Here is a 23,135-nt window from a genome sequence, read left to right as displayed (position 1 = left end):
TTTGGCAGTTGTCCTTACTGTAGCTGATCCTGAGGAGACTTATCCGCACGTGTTCTTTCATCCAAAGACTGACTTAGCATATCATTCTGACCGGCATCAGACTGTCTCTTTCCTTTCCACTTCTCTCTCTTGTACTTTAATTTCCCTGGGTCATCCACGTATCTCTGGATTGGGGAAGAAGTGGGACTATCCAGATCTTTGGTTGCCTTCTGAACAAGACGTTTGTTTTTATCTGCCCAGCATTCAGCTGGAGTTTGAAAGCTCCCAGTGGCAGAGAGTGTATTGCGAAGATTCAGTGCAAGATTTGTCGGCCTTTCAGGGCAGTTAAAACTTTGGCTGCCTTTTATCTGGTTATTTTGATTCCCTTGTGTTTCCATTCTATCAACTGCCTTATCATCTATTTCTGATGGAGGTGGTTGCTCAGGAACAGAACCTTTTATCTCGCTTGACGGTGGAGTGTCCAAAAGAGCTTTTTCTTCAGTTGGACTTTTCTCTCCGTCAGTGCTTCCCTGAAGGACAGTATCTTGTGCTGTGGATTTCTTTTGCACTGGAACAGTTTCCAGGGCCTCTTCAGAAGAGGTTTGTTCCTCATGGCACAGTAAAGATGGTCCTTCGAAGGAAAACAGGACATGCTTATTCTGTAACTCGTTGTGTTCCAGCCCCCTCTGTCGGCGAGATTCACGTTTCTCCCTGCTGTTTGTTACTTTCTCAGGGCCCTCCGTCACGTTCTTCTGGGGTAATGTGGCTTTTTCAGATGAGCTCAGGTTTTCAGCTTGCACGTTTGGAGACTGATCTCTGTCCCCAGCAGCTTGATCCAGCTCTGACTTGTGTTCCACAGGTAACTGATCTGTCGCTGGTTCACTGAGCTCGTTCTTGCTCTTCTCGTGCTCTCTGTCTGGATCTTCCTGCATTTCTCTCTGCTTTTCTTCAGCTTTCTGCTTTTCTATAGCCATTTGCTGAAATCTGTGAAGAATTTGTAAGATGAAAACACAAATATTTAATGCACAGCCGTCAAGACAAGTATCCAACTGTTTAAATCCAGCCTAAATAGCAACACAGACACACAGGACAACTACACTTACAACCCCAGCATGACTGCATGGAGGTCTGTTTATGAGGACTGGCATGCATCAGTGCAGCTCAGCTGAATAATGCTCCAGTACTAAGCACTCCACCAGTTCCCACACACCACTAGCCACCCGATACCCACTGCAGTATCACATGGTAATAACTATCTTTAAGTCGTTTACCAAGTCAACATATCAGACAGAAATGGAGCTGGGCAGGTGAAGCCAGGTAACTAAGTGGTTAAAATGCATGTTTTCCTGTCATATTGCTCTTCTTCCTTTACCTCTTACGCTGTAGATGTCCTCTGACCATCGCTTGCAGGAGACAAATTCTCCTTCTCTGCTGAAGGTAGCATTTTCGCTCCCTGTATCTTCGCCACGCTGACTGAATATAAATGGCAGCATTATTCCTCTGCAGTGCCATCCTAACACAGCGGGAACGCCAGCAAGCCTAAGACAGGAGATTTCTAAAGTAAGGGTACTTGAAGATGAGGAGTGTTACTTGAGAGGGTTTGTTTGTTAAGGATGGGCAATTCTCAAAGATACCTGTAAAACAATGGCTGCCTGCCGTGTTCTGAGAAAGCGTCTCCTTTCTAAAACCATTCTGAGCCAGCTCTGAAGGAGAATGATTTTCCTGATCACTTCTTTGTGTAGTGTATCCTGTAGTATCTGCCGTTCAGCCTCTTTCATAAAAACCTGCCCAGTTAAAGTAAAGTTCATGAATAAACTTTAAAAAAAAAAAAAAAAAGGAGCCTTTAAGCCTCCACTGGAGAATGGTAATGTTTATTGCTGAACCCAAACCTGACAGCACACCCAAAAAGTAAAAGCCCTTCTGTTTTACCAAATCTCAGTGTTTGGATTCTAAAACATACAACTGTACTCACAGCCTTCAAATCATAGTACCCTTCAAAAAATGAAAACATTGATCTGTTTGACAATAGGCAATAGCAACAATTTCCAAAAAGTAATATCTACACAATGCAGAATTGCACTGTACGGCAAGGAGAGAGGTTGGCATCAAAACCAATGAGGCAGCTACTAATGCCTGCGTCAAAATTTGCAAGAGTTCAACCAGCTAATTTAAATACAAAAATGCAGGAAAGAGTAACATCTGTAAATGAACTGCACTAAATTTTGCTCTGTACATCAGTATTTCTTATTGGCTTACAGAAAGTTTCACAGACCTTGGTCTTCCCTATTTGATAATAGTTTTCATCCAGTTTTAGTTTACTCAAATAAACACAAATGTCTTCCTTAGAGGCTTTGGCATTTTTGGGCAGTAACACTTGAAACTGGTCTATGAATTCCTGTGAAAAGTAGAGACAGCAAGACATCAAAGTTAGAAGGCAATTCACAAGTTCAAAGTTCTAACTATATTTCTAAAATAAAGCTAAGACACCTAAGCTATAGGAGTTTGAACGTACTTATATCTCAGTCCAAATGGAGCTATTTTTTCCTACTCTGTAAAATGTAGGCTTCATCCAGCTCCAGTTAACAGTAAAGATCACCTGTATGTGATCTATAAAGGTACACACCAGATTATTTAACAGAAAACTAATTCACATACGGCGACAGTAACGTGCAGCACTGATTGCTTACACAGCACTCGGAATGCTTTCCTTCACGCAACAAGTAGCACAATGTACTGGTAGATACTGGTGCATACCTGGAATGTGTATTTGGCACTGTAGCCAGATCTTCTGATTCGCACAGTTTCTAGCATGCCAGTGTATCTTAGCTGTTGAAGCACCAAGCTTTCATCAAAAAGCATCTCTTTCTGAAAAAGATGAGCAGTCAACAGCTAGTAAATGCCTGAGGAGTCCAATTTTTGTCCAGCAGAAAAAGCACCTTCTGTTTTCACACGCTAGTTACCTTTCACCTCTGTGCAGATCGACCGTGAACAAGTCAAAACAGAAACATTACAGGGCTACAAGACTTAGATCCTCGGCAGTCAGATCAGATCAGCTCTTAAGGCAGTCTTACCTTCTCAGAATTGGAGCGGATGCAACGGATGAAGAATGGCTCAGCTTTACCCAGTGTCTCCAGTAACTTATTAAGTGAAGTCTGAAATGAAACATTCAGAATTTTTTTTTTCAGATACCAGCATTTTGAGTTGCATTTGACAGCAGTACAGCTTCTCCCTCAGAAATAAGGTTCTTTCAGGTCTGATGGCTATACAAATCCTATTTCAGCCAACGTGGAGGTTCTCCTGTACTGCACAGCACATCCCTGCAATTTGTTTTCACTTTTTCTCAAGATAATGAAAAGCGGGCTTTGCATATGCTGTTATAACAGCGCTAGACCTGCAGTGTACAGAGAACTAACACTGCATAGCTCAAGGGTAGTCTCTAAATGTGTTCTAACTCTAATCAAGTAACAAACCCTACTTCAAACAAATCCCAAGGATAAAAACAATTTTGTTTTTCAAGCAAGATCAGCCTAGGTCAGACCAGGAAGGTCTGTTCCATGAGGTCAGGGTGCACCCAGGGGCGTGTGCCACCGCTTCCATCACCTACCTGGAACTGCGCACTTATGCTAGGGGGTTTCTTCTTTTTGTGTAAGTGCAAGAGGGATTTCGTAGTTCGATCATGCAGAGTCATGCTTACTATGAGCTTCAGAGATTTGGAATCCAGCAAGTTCTAGAAGAAAGTTTTCATAGTCAACAAGGTACAATTCTTAACTGAACGGGAGATATTTCCATCTGCATTAAAACGAGTAAGAATGAAACCAACTGCCTAGGGCTCCACATTCAGTGACATGTTACACTTCATGACTGTTTCTATTTTGGACCAAAGTATCCTCTTTAGAGGGAAACTTTTCCAGTGCCCCATCCCAAGAGTGTAAGGTGAACAAGGTGAGTTACATAATCACTGCGTTTGCCTTCCATGACTTGATTAGAAACTGCTTTATGTATTTTTGGCAACTCTAGTCTAATTAAACAGATGCCAATTCACAATTTTTTCCTGTTCAGCAATTCTTATAAAGGTGAACATTTACCTATTCTTTAGATTGTCAAAAAAGAAGTGTTACAGGATAAATGATACAACTTCCATACATTATGAAACAGTATATTCTGAAGTTAGTTCTGTCAATCAAAACAAATGTTCATAGTGGAAAAAAAAAAAACAGCCAACCAACCAAAACCAAACAGAAAACAAAAAACCCAAGAGAAATCTAAATTTACTGAATAACTTTACCTTGGGAATGATCTGCTTTTGTTTGATACCTCTACTTTTCCTGTTAAAATATTAAAGATCATTTAAGAAAAAAAAATACATGATTTTTAGTTATTTCAGCAAGCCATAAGTCGGTGCAGTTTATGAGACAGGATGAAGGATAGAAGAAAATTAGCATCAGAGTGTGTTCATGCACGTCTGTTACAAGTGATCAATGCAAGAAGCGCAAACTGCTTCGCAACCAGAATTTTTTCTTTTTTAAATAAACTGTAGGTATTGGAAGCTTTCAAAAGTGAAACATTTTCTCTAAAGCTATTAAAAACTGCACTTTGCAGTTGTCTCTGTTGCACAGACTATTTTTGTGCAAGTCATTCTGGTTAGCTAACTGTACATACATTGAACTCCCGTCATAATACTACAAAAATACTCGTTACTGCTGCTTGCACCAGAACCCCCGTGAAAGTACTGAACTGCTCACAGAAGGACAACACATTGCCCAGCACTCCGCTTACAGATCCGGATACGTCCGAGATCGTCCCCAGAACCTCCCGGGGCACTACACAAACCTCCACACGCAGGGAACGAGAAGCAGCAGCTGTCAGAAACGAGGGTATAGTTCACATCCTCCTAATTCTACGCATGTTAACTCTGATGTAAGGCACGTTCCAACTCCATGCTGCTCAGCTTACATTTATTTATTATATAATGGACCAGAGAGATTTTTTTTTTTTTTTTTAACATATGCATAGGTGTTTTACACATTTAAAGAGTCTTAACCCAGGAATATACATAGCATTGGCATCCTGAATTTCAGGAAACCATTAGTTATAACTTGTGAGATACTTCATTGTTGAACATTTTGCAAAAAGCAGCTTGTACTACATACTCGGGTTTTAAATAAGTTTACATGAAAAGTAGGTTCAACTTTCAGCTTACGTAATGAAGCAACAAAGCATTCTCTATAGCCTTCTAGAAAACAGAAGGCTATAGAGAATAGCCTTCTAAAAGGAATTCTAGAATGAATTATTTTGTTCTTAATTGTCTTGTTTATTTTTTTGCAGAGGACAAACTTGGGACAAGCATGTTTTCTGTGGACTAGAATAACTGCCTGGTTATTGTTGCACTTTCAAAGCAATACCTCAAGCTCCAGAACTCACATGAAGTGGGAGCGGTGTTGAAGTCGACTGAGTGACCGAAGCAGCTTACAGGGATCATCACCCTGCCATGGAAGTCCTTTTATACTTGCGATGATTTGTTCATGCATGTCTCTAAAATGATTCACAGCAAAACAAAGACGGCAAACAAAGATATACAGCCATGAGAGGGGAAAAAAGGAGTTAAAAAACCCAAGAGATCCCATCACCAAGTGTGCTCCAGACAGCAGCAGGTCAATCCCAGACTACTTTTTCCTAAGCAAGAATGATTCTGATGTCAACTCAGCACTTCCTACTCTGTCAGTGCCCTAAAATTTAATTACCAGGGTCTCATACTAAACTTACTCTCTACTTCTACTTTTTCATGTAAAGTCTTGAGCCATCAATTGAGAAAGCAGAGGAAAATTTAGCAAAATAAACTTAATGTGCAACGAACCTTTTCCTTAAGCTAAGTAGCCTTTTCAGATAGATAAAAGCTTCTTTATTATAAAGTAGTAAATATTTTTATATATAGATTTGACTACTAAAATGAGGCTGCTTAAACAGACTCATATCAGAACAGTAAGTTAAAAACTAGCTCTTTCAGGAATACTTGATGAATTTTTGTTTTTCATTTCCATTTCAAACTTATTTACACGTTTAACTTTTCAAAGTAAGCCTGGGATGGTCCCTAAATCGTGGCAGATTCCATTCTTTTAAGCATGCACCGTGCATGTGAAGTGTTGTGTCTTGGCATGGAACTTACCTTCTTTACTCTCCAGAGAGGCACAAACCAAAAATAACAGAAGCATAAGAATCACTTCTGACTTAGATGCCAGCACCATTCTGAGATGCTCACTGAGGCAGCAACGTTATTACAGACAGTTGCTTGCTTCCTGTGGTACCTCTGAACATTTTTGGATATCATGACTTTGTTTTAAGATATCACAAGGAAACAGATAGGTTACGCTATGACCAATCCTTTCACCTGAATTGCATCTTTAGTTCTTAGTTGCCACAAGTGACAGAGACTGTCCAGGATGAAATAATATGAAGCAGCATGAAGTCACTACTTCATGTGTACTTCATGGGTTCACTTTTCCAGAGCATGCTCAGAAGGTCAGTCTCTCCAGGAATGTGCCTCCCTGGCCTTTAATCACAGGCCTATTTCTACTTACTTCTTGTTTTCATAAAAAGAAATGATGTCTTCAAAAGCATTTATATCGAAATCCTCAGAACAATCAAATGAGAAATCAAGCATTGAGCAGCTGCAAAAGGAACACGTATAAAACCTAAATACTCCATACAGAAGGGCAAATGTGCCTATACAGACCAGTGTGTGGAGGCAGTGCTGCAGGACCTGCCTTGCCTCCTAATCATGCCATAAGGCTGCAAAAACCAGACTACTCCTACGAATCCTTCAGCGACAAAGACTGGCTGCAGAGGAACACACAATGCTAAAAGCAACATAGGAAATACAGAGAACTCAAAACCCCAGCAGTAAAGGGAACTGAGGCTATGTTACTAAGATTTGGTAGTACTGGGACTTCGGTAAAATAAGCTAAAAGTATTGTTTTGATAGTGTTAAAAAGGCCAAGCAAACAAGACAAAAGAAATTGAACTTGCTATCCTTGTGGAAAGATCTAGTTGACGCTTGATATATGAAAATGCTACTCAGCAATTCAGGTCTTTTCCCTGATACGGGTTAAGTATGTGTTTCTCACCGGTAAACTTTTTCTACTGGTGTATTTGATCTCTGGAGTTCTCCAAGAGGAACTCTGGGTCCTTGACGTACCACTCCTGTTATGAAATAATCAACAGGTTGAATTTTGACAAAGATATGAGCGTAACAGTCACAAAAAACCCCCCACCAACTATAAAAAGCAAAATATTTACCCAAGGGTCTGGAGTTTCTGTCTAGCACTTTAGCTATCAGGCTAGATCATTTTGTTTCTCAAACTCCCTACTACTAGAAAGTAAACTGCTCAGAATAGCTGTTCAAAATGAGTATTTAATCCTGAATACACTCATTTGAAACTTTAGGGAGGTCTGAGAAGATCAAAACCAGTGATAAACTGAGCATGCATACTAGAAATAGTAGTATCTTCCCAACTTTTACAAATAAGACTTCAAATTTGGCACAGCCTGCTGGAAATGGTGCACTTACTGGAGAAGGAAGTCTGAATTCTCCAGATAAAACAGTGACAATCTCTTTGGCGTGTGAATGTTAAGCCATTTTCACAAGTCAGTTTTGTCCCTAGTACCTAACCAAGCTCGCACCTGGATAATAAGGTTTTGTGGTAAACTGCTTCTGTCAACAAGCCCTGACCAATTGTACAGTATTTGAAAGCATTTCCAGAGCGCTTTTTAATATCATACCTGCAGTCTTCTGAGCTCTCTGGCGTCCAGCTTCGGCAAAGACAGCCATTGCTCGAATAGCAGCTCGCAGAACTGCCCAGCGGAACACAGCTACTGGGTCCATTCCGATCAGCTCCCGAACGTAGGCACTGTCACTGCTTCGTAGTAAAGCAACAATATCTGGTCTCATGTAATCCATATTTTTCTCTCTGAAATCCTGCAAAACAGGAACATTGGACCACAAGCTCTCAGGAAAGCTGTTTTGAGCCATAGTATTAATCACTATTCAGAATTATTAATGATTTTAAAATAATAATTCTCACTATAGTAAGCATTATCTTCAAGTCTAGAAAACTGAAAAAAAAAACCCCAAACAAAAAAAAAAACCTAAAGTACATCTGAAAATGAATCTGATCCAGCCCATTCCCAGGAAGTTTTCTATACCCTAACAAAAACTATCAGAAAGGCAAATTTCTTTTGTGGCCGTCAGATCTGTCACCTACTTTTATCTGGTATTTAACTTTCCCGGCAAAGTGTCGAATAATAAAAGCAGGCTCCATCACTGGGGTTCCAACAAAAAACTTGTTCTCCTCATGCTGCTGTTTGAATTTTGCAAGTAGAGTTTGGTTGGTGGCATGTGGAAAACTAGGAATACAAAACAAAAAAGGTCAGCTATTTTTCTCCAAAAACAGGTACGATTATTAGGGTGCAAAGTGACAGACTGAGGAACGGCTACTGATTCTTACGGCAAGTATTTTATTGTTCAAGATCTCTACACTTTGAGACTTACACACCTGCTTTGAATATCAGAGGTGGGCTTAACTTCTGGACCAAAACCAAACAGCTCCACACATAGCAGAATATTTTGAGCTTTCATGTGTTCGTCAATGCTTCCTCCCACTCAACCAGTCAAGGTTACTTAGCAGCACATTAGCTGTTTACCACATTTGCTATTTAATGTTCCCAAGACTGACTTGCATGCATTTTACTGTAATTGTAATTCCATGGTAAAACACAAAAGCGAAAGTTTCTCAGTCTGCTTAAGACAAAGTTCAATTTTAGCATAAATTTCTATCACTACCATACTGGAGTCATTAGAAGCAAACTAGAGTGTAGATCATAGTCATAAGATGACCTTTTGCTTCCCACAACGTTCCTCTCCTTTTTAAAGTGCTGTATTTGTTCCCTTCCACAGTCCTTCCCTCCTCCCTGCCACACATTTTTTTTTGCAGAAGACATTTGTTGCTTACTTGCTTTCTTCATCCAGAAGATAGAAGAGGCCAGTTGGCTTCTTGCTGATTAAGTGAATGCAGGCCACATTATCAGTATAGTCGATATTGTGCCAAGTGATCCCTTCACTTTTATATTCCTCCTGCGTAGCTCAAGAAAATTCCCTCATCAGTATAGTGCCCTGACCTTTCATGTCCTGTGGTCTAAGTGCTTAAAAGACATCCTTGAACAGCTATGGCAAGTTGAGTTTGTTAGTTCAGGCAGCAGAAACAAAAACAAGGAAAACTTATAAATATAAGAGCAGAACAGCAGGCATATTGGGCCAGATCAAAAGTCCACCTAGGCAAGTCGCTCGACAGCGGATGCTTGGAGTAAAACTATTTTAAAACCAAAAGTGAAAAGACTATTTTGCTGTGCCTTCCCTACTACCAGCAGTCTACAAACTTGGAGTTAGACATTACATCTACATCATTACATTAAAACTCTAGTTAGACATATATCAGAGGAATTTAAGTCTATTTTTCTCTTCCATAGTTCTTGTATGAGAAATGACAAGTATTTAGTACCAAGTTCCAGAATTTCCAAATTTCACTGTCAGAAAAAATAACAGAAGTTTCAAAACAGGCAGTTAAGCCCTACATATCAACACCAGAACTTCCCTGAGGAAGCAACGTATATCGCTTAGGTTCAGAAAATCCGGAGCTCTGACAACAGAGTACGAAGCTCTTTGCTGAAATGCCGATGCATCAAATGCTTGACACAAGCTGCCCATTAAGAGATGGAACCAAAATATCAGTTTTTCTTAATGCTGTAAATGCCCACAGGAAAAGCTAAGTATGGGGTACTAACGTAAAAAAAGATATTGTACAGAAAATTAAGTAAGTTTTATGTTTAACAAAGACAAAGAGCACTTCTCACTGTTCCATACGACGATAACAAGATGTGGGTTATTTTTAAGTAGGTAGAGTTCAGCCCGCCTAATGACAGACTGCTCAGTGTGCATGCCGCATTACAGAGCTGAAATGCCATTTTCCCCAGACAAAAAAGTCTTTCTTTAAAGAGATATAGAGATCTCCCCTGAGGGCCCTCATGCTGCAAGAGATACAGGAAATCGGTCATTCAAGGATTAAGCTTATTTGGAAAAACTGCAGTAGAAAAAAAGAAAACAGTGTAACTATTTACTGTAGTCAGCCTGGATAGCCACTTCTGTCACAGGTTACAAAACAGGGACCTCACCATTACGTTTACATACAAAGTTTGTATGTTTGGTAATTTTCTTCTCTTTAAAATGCTTGTTTAAAGTTATCTACATGCTGTTGACAAAATATCACATACTACAAAATGACTTCTTTCTTTCAGCAGAGTGACCCGAGAATAACTTTTTAGCATAATCCAGGAAAAAAAACCCCCAAGTCTAGAGCAAAACCTCCCCCAAATCTGAGTCTAGAAAGAGGATCTGTTAACTCTTGCAGCAAAGCGCTCGGTAAGAAGATGATACCATCTGCGAACAAGTAAATCAACACAGGCCAGTAATATCTGTATTTCAGAACCACCGCCAATGTCAACATACAGTTGTATCCCCTAAATGCAGTCGAGTGGAAGAAGCAACAGACTGGTTATTAAGTAGTTACAAACTGACAAAAATAAAAGAAACTGTTTCCTCAACTATAAAAAAAACCCGAAACAAACACCTCACCGACCATTAAAAATTAAAACCAACCAAACCCACACAACAAAAACTCCCTGAAACAAACACCTCACCTACCATTTTAAAAAAATACAACAAAAAACCCCTGAAATAAACACTTCGCCTACAGATTTTCAATCTCAAAGATTACAATTTCACCAGACTTGTCTGGGGTTGCCTGAATATCTTTCTAGTTTCTTGCAGCCAAGCAGAAACTTAATCTAGCTCTCTGAAGAAGGACCTTGCTATCATTAGTATATGTAGGGCACTACATGCAGCAAAGCTGCAACCTTCAAACAATACTATAAGAAGCAATAATAAAACGACATTAAAAAATGAAGACTTTTGGAAATATATTCAAGCAATTGTAAAAATTATGCTATGAGATTCTGCAGAACAGTAGCTAAGTTGCACAATACAGGAGCACTTGATTAAAAAAAGTTCTTGTTTCAGCAACTCTTATTTCTTACCTGTTCCAGTTTGAAAATATGCTGATTGAAATAATACTGAAGCTGCTCATTTGCGTAATTTATACAGAACTGTTCAAAACTGTTGGTTTCAAAGTCTTCAAATCCAAAAATATCAAGTACACCAATGGACAAACACTAAAAAAAGATGTGGAAATCTAGTTTAGCAGCCTGTCATACAGTGACTTAATGCACAAGAGCTAACCATTACCAAAAGTAGCATATGCTAACAGGCTTTGAATATTTAACAGTTATATGTCTATTGTGAAAACAGAGATGATTAAATATTAACAAGGAAATTACCACGGACTTCAGAAGAATCTAAATTTATCTCGGATATCTGAACATGTCATCTGCAGCATTGTCTGTAGCTCGAAATACACAACTGTCTACAAAGGCTTGTTTCTGCAAGAAACTTACTGTAACAGATTCCTCCATGTCCTTCTTATTAAGGAGCGCATGATTAATTCGCAGAACAATCCAATCAAACAGAGCACTGTATAGGGACTTCGCCATTGAATCACGAGCTGTTATTGCCTGCAGAGGAAACAATGTTCAGAACTTCGTTAAAAAAAAAAAAAAAAAAAAAAAGCATTTCAGACCAGTGTCACTTAAAGGTTACAATCCTATTAGAGACAAAAACAAATTTTCCTTTAATGCTAACTTCTAACTTGCCAAACATCCCTCACTAAACATGAAAGTGTACCAAATTAGCTTTTTTTAATCTAAAAAAGCAAATTTCAGTTATTTAAAGTAATTCTACTAGAGTTCTTTTACTCACCTCATTGAGACTGTATGGCAAAATAAGCTTGTCATTAGCAGTCACAGTTTTTCTTTTTGTTAGCACTTCTACTAGAATTTCTCGTTTAACCTTCAAAAGAAGCAAGAACAAGAGTTAGTGTCACCCTCATACTCCCCAGTGAACAGTCTGATAGCAACAGCAGACAGTACAACTTCCTTGGAGAAGCCCACTTATCATTCATCAATAGCTTCACAAGTTCTTTGACTTCTTTAAAGTATTCCCAGCTTAGATTAATTCAGATGTTTCCCCACGGTGGCAAAGAACACATCTCCACTAAATTAATTCCTGCTGAGCTCTACGATTACTGAGTAAACAAATTCTATTTCCATGCTACGGGCTGTATTCCATCCCTAACACCAATAATTTCACCAATTTTAGCTATTTCTCCTCCCATAAGATAAATGTTGTGGAAGTATTATAAACCAGATCTAGATACAGCAAACTAAGCAACAACATATTCAAGCAAAATGTTGAGATAGGGCATGACAAAAAGATATATCAAACATGAGAGCTAAAGGGAAATACTCTACTTTCAAAAGCTGGGAAAGAATGTCCAACACTTCAGGTGGTCCTACTTCCAACCCTTCATCACGACCTGTAGCTTTCTTCTTGTACGTAACGTTGCCCAAATAAAGAATAGCTGAAAGTATTGAAAAAATCCTAAGGGAAAAAAAAAAAAAATTGCATTTTTGTAAGATTTTTTCTTGTAAGTTCATTATAACAAGTTAGCAGGCTTAATTCTACTTCAAGAATTTGTTTGGAAACCCTCAAATACTCAGCTTCCTACTGGACTAAATGTGATTCCAACACATATACAGTTGATTGCAATTCATGAATATTAAATAGCTATTAGTAATGAAAGCTTAAAGGATTCTACTTACTGTTTTTTTGTTGCTGAAAAGAAGCCAACCATCTCCATGGCTTGTTTTAATCTTTCAAAGTCATGTCGGAGATCTTCCTCATCTTCAATTTTCAAGTTATGCTGTGAAGAGAGATCCCTAATTAAAGGCAAAGAATGAAGTGCAAACCTCAGAAGAAAACAAGTACATTCTGTTCTGCTCTCTTTCACTTTTAACACAGCTGACAGACAGCACTTGTGAAAGCGTTTGTAAATCCCTGTCACAGATCACCTGATTGAGGTAGAAATAATCTTCAGGTTGCTTGAGGTGAAATTCTTTACGCTCTTCCTCATTGACTCCAAGTAGCAAATAATAAAAGACATGGTAGTTCCTACAAAGTCAAGACATTTCTCTTTCATGAAAGTATAATGATTTTTCTTTTATTCTATATACTTTAAATGCTCTTCAACTCTTGCATTGATCATAACTGTCTTAATAAACTGTATTAATCTCCTACCTTTCATCTTTTTCTTGAGAAACCAGACGAGATTTTTCAAGCAGGTATTTTTCAACAACAGCCCTAAAGAGTCACAAAAAAAATGGAAAAAGCTTGATGGCAAAAGAAAAGACTTCACAAAACATCAGACAGCAATTGACAAGAGAGTCCAAATGATGAAATCTGCACTAGAATATACAAGAGAATAGCTTAGTCGCTACCTCAAATCTAAAACAAAGATTTCGGTATGCACTTGTATTGTAATTGGAACAAAGAGAAACACCCAAGAAACACCTATCTTCAGCGCTTGGTTTTAGTAGACACAACTGGAAAGAGGCAGACGAAGCTAGAAAAGTGCTGATGAAAAACTGTAAGCAGAAACAAGATAGGCAGAGTGCTAACAATCTTATCTACTCTCAGATTAACAGTTATCTGACAAGGAATGCAAAGACTACAAGACCCCAAAAATATATTGGGTAACTGTCAGATTCTCAATCTGACAAATTAGCTAGATTTTTGTGATGGTATATACGTGAGTCTAAAATGGAAACTAGACAGCCAGGAAACTCCTTACAGTCTGACAAAGTCATCTCCTAAACAATCATCTGAACTCCTTGACATGGGATACAACAAACGAGGTCAAAGTTTCAGCAGCTTTTTCTCATGCTGAAGACAAAACACATGCATTCAAATTGTACTGCTCTCCTGAGCCAGTGCGACAATCTGAAAAGAGGCCAACTTTGTTCAGAATAACATTCAAAGCAAATGTGGGACAGAGTTCCCAGTCAATTATATTATTGCCGTTTTGTAAACTGCAAACACAAAGATGACCCAAAGGAAAGACATCGAAGCACAGAAGTCAGTGCAAGCTCGTGACGCTCCATAGCACAGTAAGCTTCAGCTCCAGGCAGAATTCTATACCAGCATCATGTGTTATGGCATTGCATCGCGGTATTTCATACACAACAGATTCTTCACCAATTCCCAAAAGCACAGAAATCAACCCCAGAAGAATCTCAGACTGTACTTACCCTCGGACAATGCCATTCTCCAAATAGTTGACTTGAATAAACTTTCCAAAACGACTGGAGTTATTGTTATGCGCTGTTTTTGCATTTCCAAATGCCTGTAATAAAGCAAAATTAGTTAGTTTTCAATTGAATGAAAGATGCCAATACATAGCTTTTCAAGCTCTTCTGCTCATTGTTCAGCCTCCTGTTCGCCCTGCAGTACGATCTGGAAATCCTACGGGAACGGCAGCATACAGATATCAAAAAGGCATCTTAGGAAGCCCCCACCGTTCCTCACAAATTTATCTACATTTATTATCTGCCCCATACAATAATATTTGAGGGACTGAGGGAGGGGAAGAATAGATTTAGAAATTTCTAAGAGTACAGGAAAGGTAATCACGGCTGGAGAGTGCAAATCACTAAGCGTTATGACCTTAGAGAGGATATTCAGTAGGAAGACAACAGCACCATTACCATGAAATTGCCTCTCCCATAGAACTACGTCTTGTTCCCTCAAGTATTGCTCCCACTCAAAAATTTCACAATCAATACATCTTTTTCTTTAAGTGAGAACAGAACATTAAGATCTTATTTATAAAGTTGGCCTACGAATTTTCAGAGTTGTGTACTGAAAAACCAGGAAAACAACAAACAAAAACTTTGGTTTACAGAACCACGTCATACTCATTGGCCAGCTAACTCTTCTGCGCAACACTGAAAAACGCAGCTGCGTTAGGTGTGAGGAAAGGGAAAAACAGGCATGGCACAAACTCTAATTGTGCATCTTTAACAGGTTATTGTATTAAAGATGCATATATCATGAGCCCTCTGATAGCTGCTAATATACACACAACACAAAATATCCTCTGCACGAGCCACGCTTAAGAACTATAAAGATAACTTCTTACATCTGAAAGTCCAGTAGAATTAGTCCTTGGGAATGTCCTTAACCTCATCAACACTTAACTATGTGTTCTTAGGTTAAGAGAGACTTGTCATCCTTCTGACATACAGGAGGCAATCCAGCATACAGAGAAGAAACCTTGTGTAACAGGCAATTGTTTGGAAAGATACACTGCTCGGTGTAGTCTACTACTGGCAATTCCTGCCACAGATATTTCCTCTCAAAGCCTCAGGCAATTAAGGCCTCCATTAGGAAATCCATCTCCCCTAATATAGAACATTAGTGGAATGATTTCACAAAAATGCCACCCTCTTCCTCCACACATCCGGAGAATGATGGACATGCAAATATTGTACCCAACACAGAACTAAACTGTTTACACAGAAAACTGCCCAATTATGGTGTACGTCCTAGGGAGCTACTGTTCTCATGACAGACATATTGGTTGTATATTGAAACTCTTCCCTTTTTCTTTTTCCAGACTACCTTAAGGGTTGCAGCTGCACCGCAGTGTGACACCTGGATCACTATTTCCAAAGTACTTTCTCAAAGCTGTCTTACAAGTAGACTCCGACTGCCAGCTGCCTAGTGTTCAGAGACTCTGATAAGCTTCTTATAAGCTGGGAGAACGTCCATAATTCCCGAGACAACCGTTATTTCTGACCTAAAGGAGTTCTTCCTGCGCAAAGTGAAAACCCGCAGAGTGACTCTGCTGTAAAGTCAACGGGTTTCTAAAGAGAGAGGATTTGTGCCCAGCAATGCTCGTAGGTGACTGCGGCCAAGTTCAACCTTCTAGTTTCTAGAGACCACGGTACACGAGTTATAATGCAAACGGCATCCCCATTCAGATTTTTCAAAGCAAGCATTATCCAGAGTCAGCAGTATCTTTTTGTAGCTATTATCCAACAACCTCACACGTTTATTATTTTTTTTAGAGCCAGTTTTGCCTATACAGCATAGTAATCATGTATAAAACCCTGCTCCACGCTTTACAGTTACCAGTCACCACCAGAACGAAAGCCCAGTAACGTCAGCACGGCAAACTGCCTGCTTTGTGAATCAGAAGTCTCCTCCTCTCCCACTGACCGGCTCAGCTGCGGCTCCGAGGAACACCATCCAGCTCCTCACTCAGCGTGTTAACAAATCCGCTGCAGCGAACTTGGCCAGGCTGCAGAACTGGGGACTTGCAAACGGATTCTGCAAGAACTTCTTTTTAGAAAGTTTCCCAACTTAAGCCACCAGTGAACTACCAGTTTACTGGTTATATTAAAGAAACCAAACCACAATATAGCTAAATTTATCACATTATTTTTTAATAATAGATATTTTGGCATTATAGAGTTAAGAAATCCCATAACCCAGGCTTCCTGAAAAACTTTTCTTAGTGATTACTCATGTAAGCAATGAATACAGTTTAAAACTAAAGGCTCTTATGATCTCATGTGTCTGGTATTTAGTCAAAGCATACAGCAAATTCTTAAAAGCTGATCTAATATTATCAGTTTTTAAAGAAAGTTTTCATGTACTGAATCCTTTTAAAGGATGTTCCAAGTTGCCTAACACTTGGGGTGAGGATTATTTTTTTTTTTTTTTAAACATTTAACTTTAAACTCTCATCACGGCTACTATATTCTTCAACATACTTTGATGAGTTAACTATATAAGAAGTGGCATTCCTGCCTAAAATTAGAAAGGCGGAAAGATTTGAAATGTTCAATATTTCGGTATTTAGCAATTAGATATCTTTAACTTGCTGTGGCTTTATCCTAGAGAAAAAGGACTGCTGATACGAAGTAGGCTCCCTTATTGCCTAGCCGTTGCTCTGCATTGAGAGCACCTTTAACGGATAATTCTAGCCACCTACTCTATACATAGCTCAGATTCACCTGAAACATCTCCCTGGTTTGCCTTTACAGAGCACCACCTACACGTTTACAAAAAAAAAATCAGAAGATGTGAGGGGACAAGAGTACTTCAGCTACAGAGAAATAAGCATTCCTATAACCAAAGCCATTTACTGTTTTCCCTTGAGTCCACGAGGAGACAGATGAAAGTGAAAAACCAAATCTAAACCGCTCCAATACAGAACATTAGCTATATAAAAAGAGGGGGAGTCAAAAATAGCAGAGCAAGGCCAGCAGGAATGAGAGCTGGGACAGCCTATTCCGGGAGTCAGGAAGTCATTCAAGGCATTCCAAGGTAAGAGGATGGAAGAGGCATAAACTGGAGTCTGCCACTCAAAACTCCTACAACACTGACAGCTTTAAAAGTATTCAGAAAAGACAAATTCTCCTTTTATTTGCTGTAAAAAGAAAACCCCAACCCACACACACGCTTCTATCACCTACCTCAGGAACACAACGAAAAATCTCCCTTAATTCTTTCATTAAAATTGCCAAAATCTGAAAAAGCTATCAGAGTTTCTGTGTAAACTCCATGGCAGAACCACCACTCCACAGACCAATCTTTTAACGTGCCAAACGCCAACGAAGATACAAATTACACACCCTGGAAAGGGAAATGCCGGCTCCAGAGTTTTGTAGAGGTCTTCACAAACATGCTGCAAAATATCCACTCATTAGCACAGAAGTTGCAGAGTAATTTTACAACTCTACGTGCTGTCCTGGGGAAGTCTAAGCAATTCACAGGATGAGGCTGTCTGAAGGACCGGGTGATTTTTTTCCCCCCCAAGAGATGTGTGCAGCAGGGAGAAGTATGCAACAACACATTTCTACCCAAAAAAACCAACTGGAAAAAGGAAGTTCCATTTCTCCTCTGATTATGATTCTTAAAACAAACTCGTGCAGATAATAGCATCAAAACAACTACTTTCCCTTAAATAGAACAGGCTACACCCACTAAATACATATGCAGACTTTTATGGCAAATACGAAAGAAAACCAGGGTTGAAGCACCGCTCAGCCGAAGTCCAGCTCACACCAAAAACACAAGCACAATGTGGAAAACAGTTGACAGCAAATTGCTTTACTCTCTTTTCCATAGAATAGTAGAGCATTTCATTTTACTTTCTACAAGGAAATGTAACAAGCTTTTTAATATGCTGAGTTCTAGAAAATCTCATCCCCCCCCACCCACCCAACTGTGCTGTCAATATTAATGAATTCACATTTACAACAGTCTTCTTTAGCAGAAAACTTCCTGTTGGACTTTCCATTTCATTTGGGCCTTAATTATTTTCAATGAATAACTCAGTGCCATTAAGAAGTCTTCAAGAACGCATCCAAATGTAAATTAGCAATACTTTCCAAAATAATACATGAAAAAATTACGACAACTCCAGTATTTCCATCTGCTCCGCCTCTCCTCAGCTTCCACTTCAGAGGGAAATGAACTTTCAGCACACTAAGAAAATAACTTCTGTAATAAAACCCAGCTCCTAAGGGTTACACTTTAACAACAGACAGCGAGCCCACCGGAGCTTTGCTGCCAGAAGAGAAAGCTCCAATTCCCTCTTACTACATCTCTTGCCACGTGCTCCCATCCCCTCGCTCCATTTTCTGCTTTTTTACTAAATTAATAAGCTTGAGGAATCTGATAAGTTAACTTTGGGTCTCTAAAATAAGTTCAGAGCGTTAGACTGCACACTGTGCATTTTATATTTGAATCACGCATTTCAAGACATTTTTCCCTGATGAAAGGAAAATACAAATTTCTTGGAAACTTCTTAAGTGTGTATGGAAAGGTTTAATTCTCTTGTTCAAGATTCTATAAAATAAACAAAGATTTGCTTCACTATTCCCAATTTGCCCCAAATAATAGTTTCCAAATGTAAATTCCTTCTTAAAACTTCAACCATACGTAAACTGAACTTAACAGTCAATATAAGAAAAAACTCCAAGGCAGGGAACTACACTTTAATCACTAAATTTAGAAGAGGATGAAAAAGTCAGGAGTATCTTAAAACAGAGCCTATCTTTATATTCCTATCAGTTTTAAAGAAACTGCTCTTCACTATGCTTTTTAGCCTGGAGAAACAATTAAAAAAAAAAAAATCTGAGAGCAATTCCTATACAGCTAAGGCAACCGTATGCCTCATGAACTGTTAAAAACCAGCACAAAACACAGCTTTAGGCTGTGCTGAAGCATCAGTGTCCCATGGAAGCAGCCAGCCTTTCAGATTTTTTTCCTCCAGAAAGCTGCACACAGCGCCAAACGTAGTCAGAAGTAGCACAAGCTACCTCCAGCTTATGAGGTCCCCAACAAGGAATCTTATAAACAGCTCGGACTCTGGTGTGGAGATTGAGCAAGAAGCATCTGAGGAAGAGACTAACCCATGACCAGCTCTCCTTTCACTAGCGCATGTGACAGGAACTGTGTCGGTACCGTATTTAATTTTTAACTACACTGTCTCAGTACCAGGTATTTCATCTCCCAGCAGTTGGAGAAAGTAGTAACAAGCAGCACCTAAGGTCAAATCTCCTCGCATGGCACAGCTGTAACTCCTGTCTTCAAAGCCTAGAAATTTTGAACAAGGATCTAAAATATTATTAACAATATTTTATCTTCAAATTACTTACACATTTGAACAGAGATTACTTAGCCGACACAGAAATAGGATTCAGTAAGAAATGTTTCCAAGTCCACTAAGCATGTGATGATAGAATTATAAATCCATCTCCATAACACACTAACTGTGCTCACCTCTGTGTGCTAGAAATATTTGCTTTAACTCCTTGAACTTCTACAAAAGGTCAATGTATAAACAGACACATTTTACTTAGGTGTCAGGAAAATAAGAGGTAGCCAAAAAGGGGAAGTTCTGAGCCAAAACGCAAGCGACTTCTACATCATAAAAGCCAGGGAACCAAACTTCAGTCGAAAGTACATTTTGAGTTTTCATGAGGACTCAGAATAAAACTTCAAAATTAAACAGAACACTCTCAAACACCTCAGGCACACTACAAAACTGTTCATGCAAAAAGTCCCCTAAAACATCCACTTAAGAAAAATTTCCTTTTACCACTTCAGTTCCCTTAAGTAAAAACCCAAATGAGTCACCAGCGTTGGATTTAGAAGTGACCAACTCTAACAGAAGAGTTTGTCATCAGTTTGACTTCCACAAAGCAAAGGAAGCTTTCCACGCATTCCTCTCCGAGGCCAAGATTTGACTTGGGTTTTTCAAAATTACACTTAGTGACTGGGATTGCACAAGAGCATCCATACTGGGAAAGTATGGACGGAAGCTTCACTGTCCACTAAATCTGTTCCGCAGTATCCGAAGTAGGATAGCTTGATTTTTACTTCTCTATGTTCTAGGTCTACCATAGCGTCACTTTTTGATGCGCACTGTGGTTGCGTGAACAGAGAAGTATATTTCCACTGCCCTAAACAGAGCTGGGCCACAGTCACAGGTACCCAGTGATTCATATCAGCCTGGACAAATCTTTGCCTCTGTAAGTTTCAAAAAAGGTTTATTTCTCCACAATTTCAAGTCCATTAATAATACGTTTAATACAAAAATATGTATATTCAATTCTGAAAGACATTTTAGGATTTAGATGTTCCTACATGTTTTTATATTTGTTTGTCATAAACCCCTTTATCTTTTGCAACTTTTGGGAGGATAAGTCTACCCTGAATCAATTTGCAGCTGACGAACACCCTCAAAGAAGTAGAGCGAGAAGCTTCTCAGATTTTCAGAAGAGCGCCTCACGTTTTAGACAGTATGTACTCCAGCAGTCCCGTTAGAATCCATTCGGCAAGTCTGCAAGCTAATTTTCAGCTGGTCATCATATTTCTAGCTAGCAAGGCTATTTTCTCAGGAAATACATTACCAAAGACTGAAGAAGTTGCAGTACTTATGACAGCTAGTCCTACTGTAGGAAATCACAAACGCCTTCTCATGAACATTCCTGTGCATACACAACATTTAGCTGTGCCCTCAAAATTATTAATTCTGATTTTGAATCTAGAGATATGTGCCTTTCTCATACAATGGAGAAACTGCAAGACAAGATTTTACACCGCTGCCTGGTTTGAGACAGCTGTATCACATCTGGCAGAGCAGGGTCTGAAACAGTTAATTTTATCAAAGGCAGAGAGATCAGCTGATCAAACAGTGCTTTCCACAGTGACCCCTTCCTGTTTTCTGTTTAGAACAGCAAGCTTGAACTCCAGCAACCAACAAACCTCAAACAATTTTACTTCTTCTTTCAAGCAGCAGAAAGCAAGGCAAAAAAAAGAACTTGCATATATTCCTCATTCTTTACAGAAAAGCTTTCAAATCACATTTATAAACGTAACATTTCAAAGTTTAACTTCATTGCTTTTCAACATTTTATCTAAAAGCTTAAAAAAAAAAGCTTATTTTTTTAATGAAAGTGTTGTTAAATTTGAGAATAATTACACCTAAAAAATACAATGGCTGTATTCACGTTCCTTGCTGCTGAAGATCTTATTATGAGTGACCATCACATCCATCCAAGCTTTCAGAGTTTTTCCTTTCAGGTAAGAGAGTAAAAGGGAGAGGCTGAAGTCTAAAAGATAAGTAAGTTTGTCCTGCTGCTACCTAATGCAAGGTCAGTCGTACCTTTTCTCACGTGTTTAGTTTTGCTTTCTGTTAGAAACTCTGTAGCAATTGAAAGCCAAAATCAACTCACACTTTCTCCTCAAAACAAACAATTGTAGAAAGGAAATAACTCCCTCAAAAAGTGAGTTCATGAAAATGCTGCAGGACATGCCTATACACAAGGCATGAATGTTTCAGGGCAACAATCTTTTTATGAAAATATTTACTTATGATTTGATTCAAATGCCATCAAAACTTTAAGATTGAGAATACAGGTAACCTCTGCCCCAGAATATTAGTGTTTAGTGATAGAAAGTTAAGTCAAACATAAATTAAAAGCAACAGGAAGTCAACTGAATGGAAGGATGAATTAAGGAAAATCAATCAGAAGCAGTCGAGCAACACAGCCAAACACCAGTGCAGCTGAGCGATATTTAAAGCCTAAACCGAGTAGATGACTCTTAAAAGCAGTATTAAAGAGCAGTTACCTGAAGTTTTCAAGAAACAATGTTCACAGAAGGCAATTTTAGCATGAATTTACCTCCAGAACTGGTCCAGCTCCTAGAATAGTTCTCTCCACACCACTTGCATACCCTTTCTGGCTCAGTGCTGTGAGGCAGTGAATTAAGAAGTTTGTGCTTTGAGTTTTCCCAGACCCACTTTCACCCGATATAACTATGCACTGATTAACGTGTTTTTTAAGCATTGTGTGATAAGCCACATCAGCAATGGCAAAAATATGAGGCTCCAACTTCCCAAGTTGATGATTCTCATACATCTTGACATATTTAGGATTATAAATGGGCAGGAACTTGAAGGGGTTAATTGCAATCAGAATACTTCCTGCGTAAGTATAAATTTTGTGCTTTAGAAAGCGGCATTTGAGATTCTCTAGGAGCGTTGTCTCTGTTAAGTTGGGGAGATTGCACAAGTCATCAAAGTCCTCCTGATGCCACGGAAGAAAACCCCTTTCAACCAATCGCCGAGCATCCGTCTCCTTGGAAAGCAATTGCATCTGGACATATTTGATGGTCCCATCAGAGTTCCTTTCTTGCAAAAGAAAGTAGTACCCATCCTTTTGCGGATGCTCATCCTGAGCACGACGAGGCCAGAGTAAAACTCTATGAACCGGAGAATCATTCACATCAAGTACCCATTCTTCACCACCCGATTCTTTCACCTCCACAAGAACATAATGTTTTGAGACATCCAATTTTAAGATATTAATCACGTCCTTGATGACATCTGAAGACGTGCTGTCCTTGGTTGCTGTCACTTTGCAGCAGGGAGCACTTTCTGTCGAGAGTTGGGGATAAATATGAAGATTATATGCTGCCTTTGCCTTGCAAACTGCACTGTCAGCATCTTTTAAACTCATTCTGCCCCTAAATGGGCTTCAGTCTTCCGCCTCTGCTTAATATGCAGTGCCCATCG

At 39.1% G+C, this 23,135-nt stretch overlaps 1 protein-coding gene across 9 annotated transcripts in view; it reads right to left on the bottom strand.

Annotated features, from left to right (window-relative positions):
- MYO9B (myosin IXB) overlaps positions 1–23,135 on the bottom strand; it is a 34,379-nt gene extending 11,244 nt beyond the window's left edge. For 4 of the 9 annotated variants that reach the window (XM_086767305.1, XM_086767307.1, XM_086767306.1 and 1 more), the window contains exons 1-23: positions 22,243–23,135; positions 14,287–14,381; positions 13,277–13,339; positions 13,051–13,150; positions 12,802–12,902; positions 12,451–12,580; positions 11,900–11,989; positions 11,539–11,655; positions 11,122–11,256; positions 8,985–9,106; positions 8,238–8,379; positions 7,756–7,951; positions 7,101–7,176; positions 6,555–6,644; positions 5,401–5,511; positions 4,265–4,304; positions 3,584–3,706; positions 3,051–3,131; positions 2,734–2,844; positions 2,252–2,374; positions 1,614–1,763; positions 1,352–1,518; positions 19–963 (exon numbers count right to left, since the gene is read on the bottom strand). In XM_086767305.1, coding sequence (XP_086623431.1) covers positions 19–963; positions 1,352–1,518; positions 1,614–1,763; positions 2,252–2,374; positions 2,734–2,844; positions 3,051–3,131; positions 3,584–3,706; positions 4,265–4,304; positions 5,401–5,511; positions 6,555–6,644; positions 7,101–7,176; positions 7,756–7,951; positions 8,238–8,379; positions 8,985–9,106; positions 11,122–11,256; positions 11,539–11,655; positions 11,900–11,989; positions 12,451–12,580; positions 12,802–12,902; positions 13,051–13,150; positions 13,277–13,339; positions 14,287–14,381; positions 22,243–23,079 — 4,145 coding nt within the window. In that variant the 5' untranslated portion in view covers positions 23,080–23,135. Of the gene's footprint in view, positions 1–18; positions 964–1,351; positions 1,519–1,613; positions 1,764–2,251; positions 2,375–2,733; positions 2,845–3,050; positions 3,132–3,583; positions 3,707–4,264; positions 4,305–5,400; positions 5,512–6,554; positions 6,645–7,100; positions 7,177–7,755; positions 7,952–8,237; positions 8,380–8,984; positions 9,107–11,121; positions 11,257–11,538; positions 11,656–11,899; positions 11,990–12,450; positions 12,581–12,801; positions 12,903–13,050; positions 13,151–13,276; positions 13,340–14,286; positions 14,382–22,242 lie in introns of those variants that run through there. The other 5 variants (XM_086767308.1, XM_086767310.1, XM_086767313.1 and 2 more) reach the window with 3 other exon arrangements.

Source organism: Chlamydotis macqueenii, chromosome 26, assembly GCF_036417535.1.
Source record: "Chlamydotis macqueenii isolate bChlMac1 chromosome 26, bChlMac1.mat, whole genome shotgun sequence".
Taxonomy (NCBI): Eukaryota; Metazoa; Chordata; class Aves; order Otidiformes; family Otididae; genus Chlamydotis; species Chlamydotis macqueenii.
Note: the sequence above shows the minus strand (reverse complement) of the source record. Positions and strands in the feature narration are given on the sequence as shown.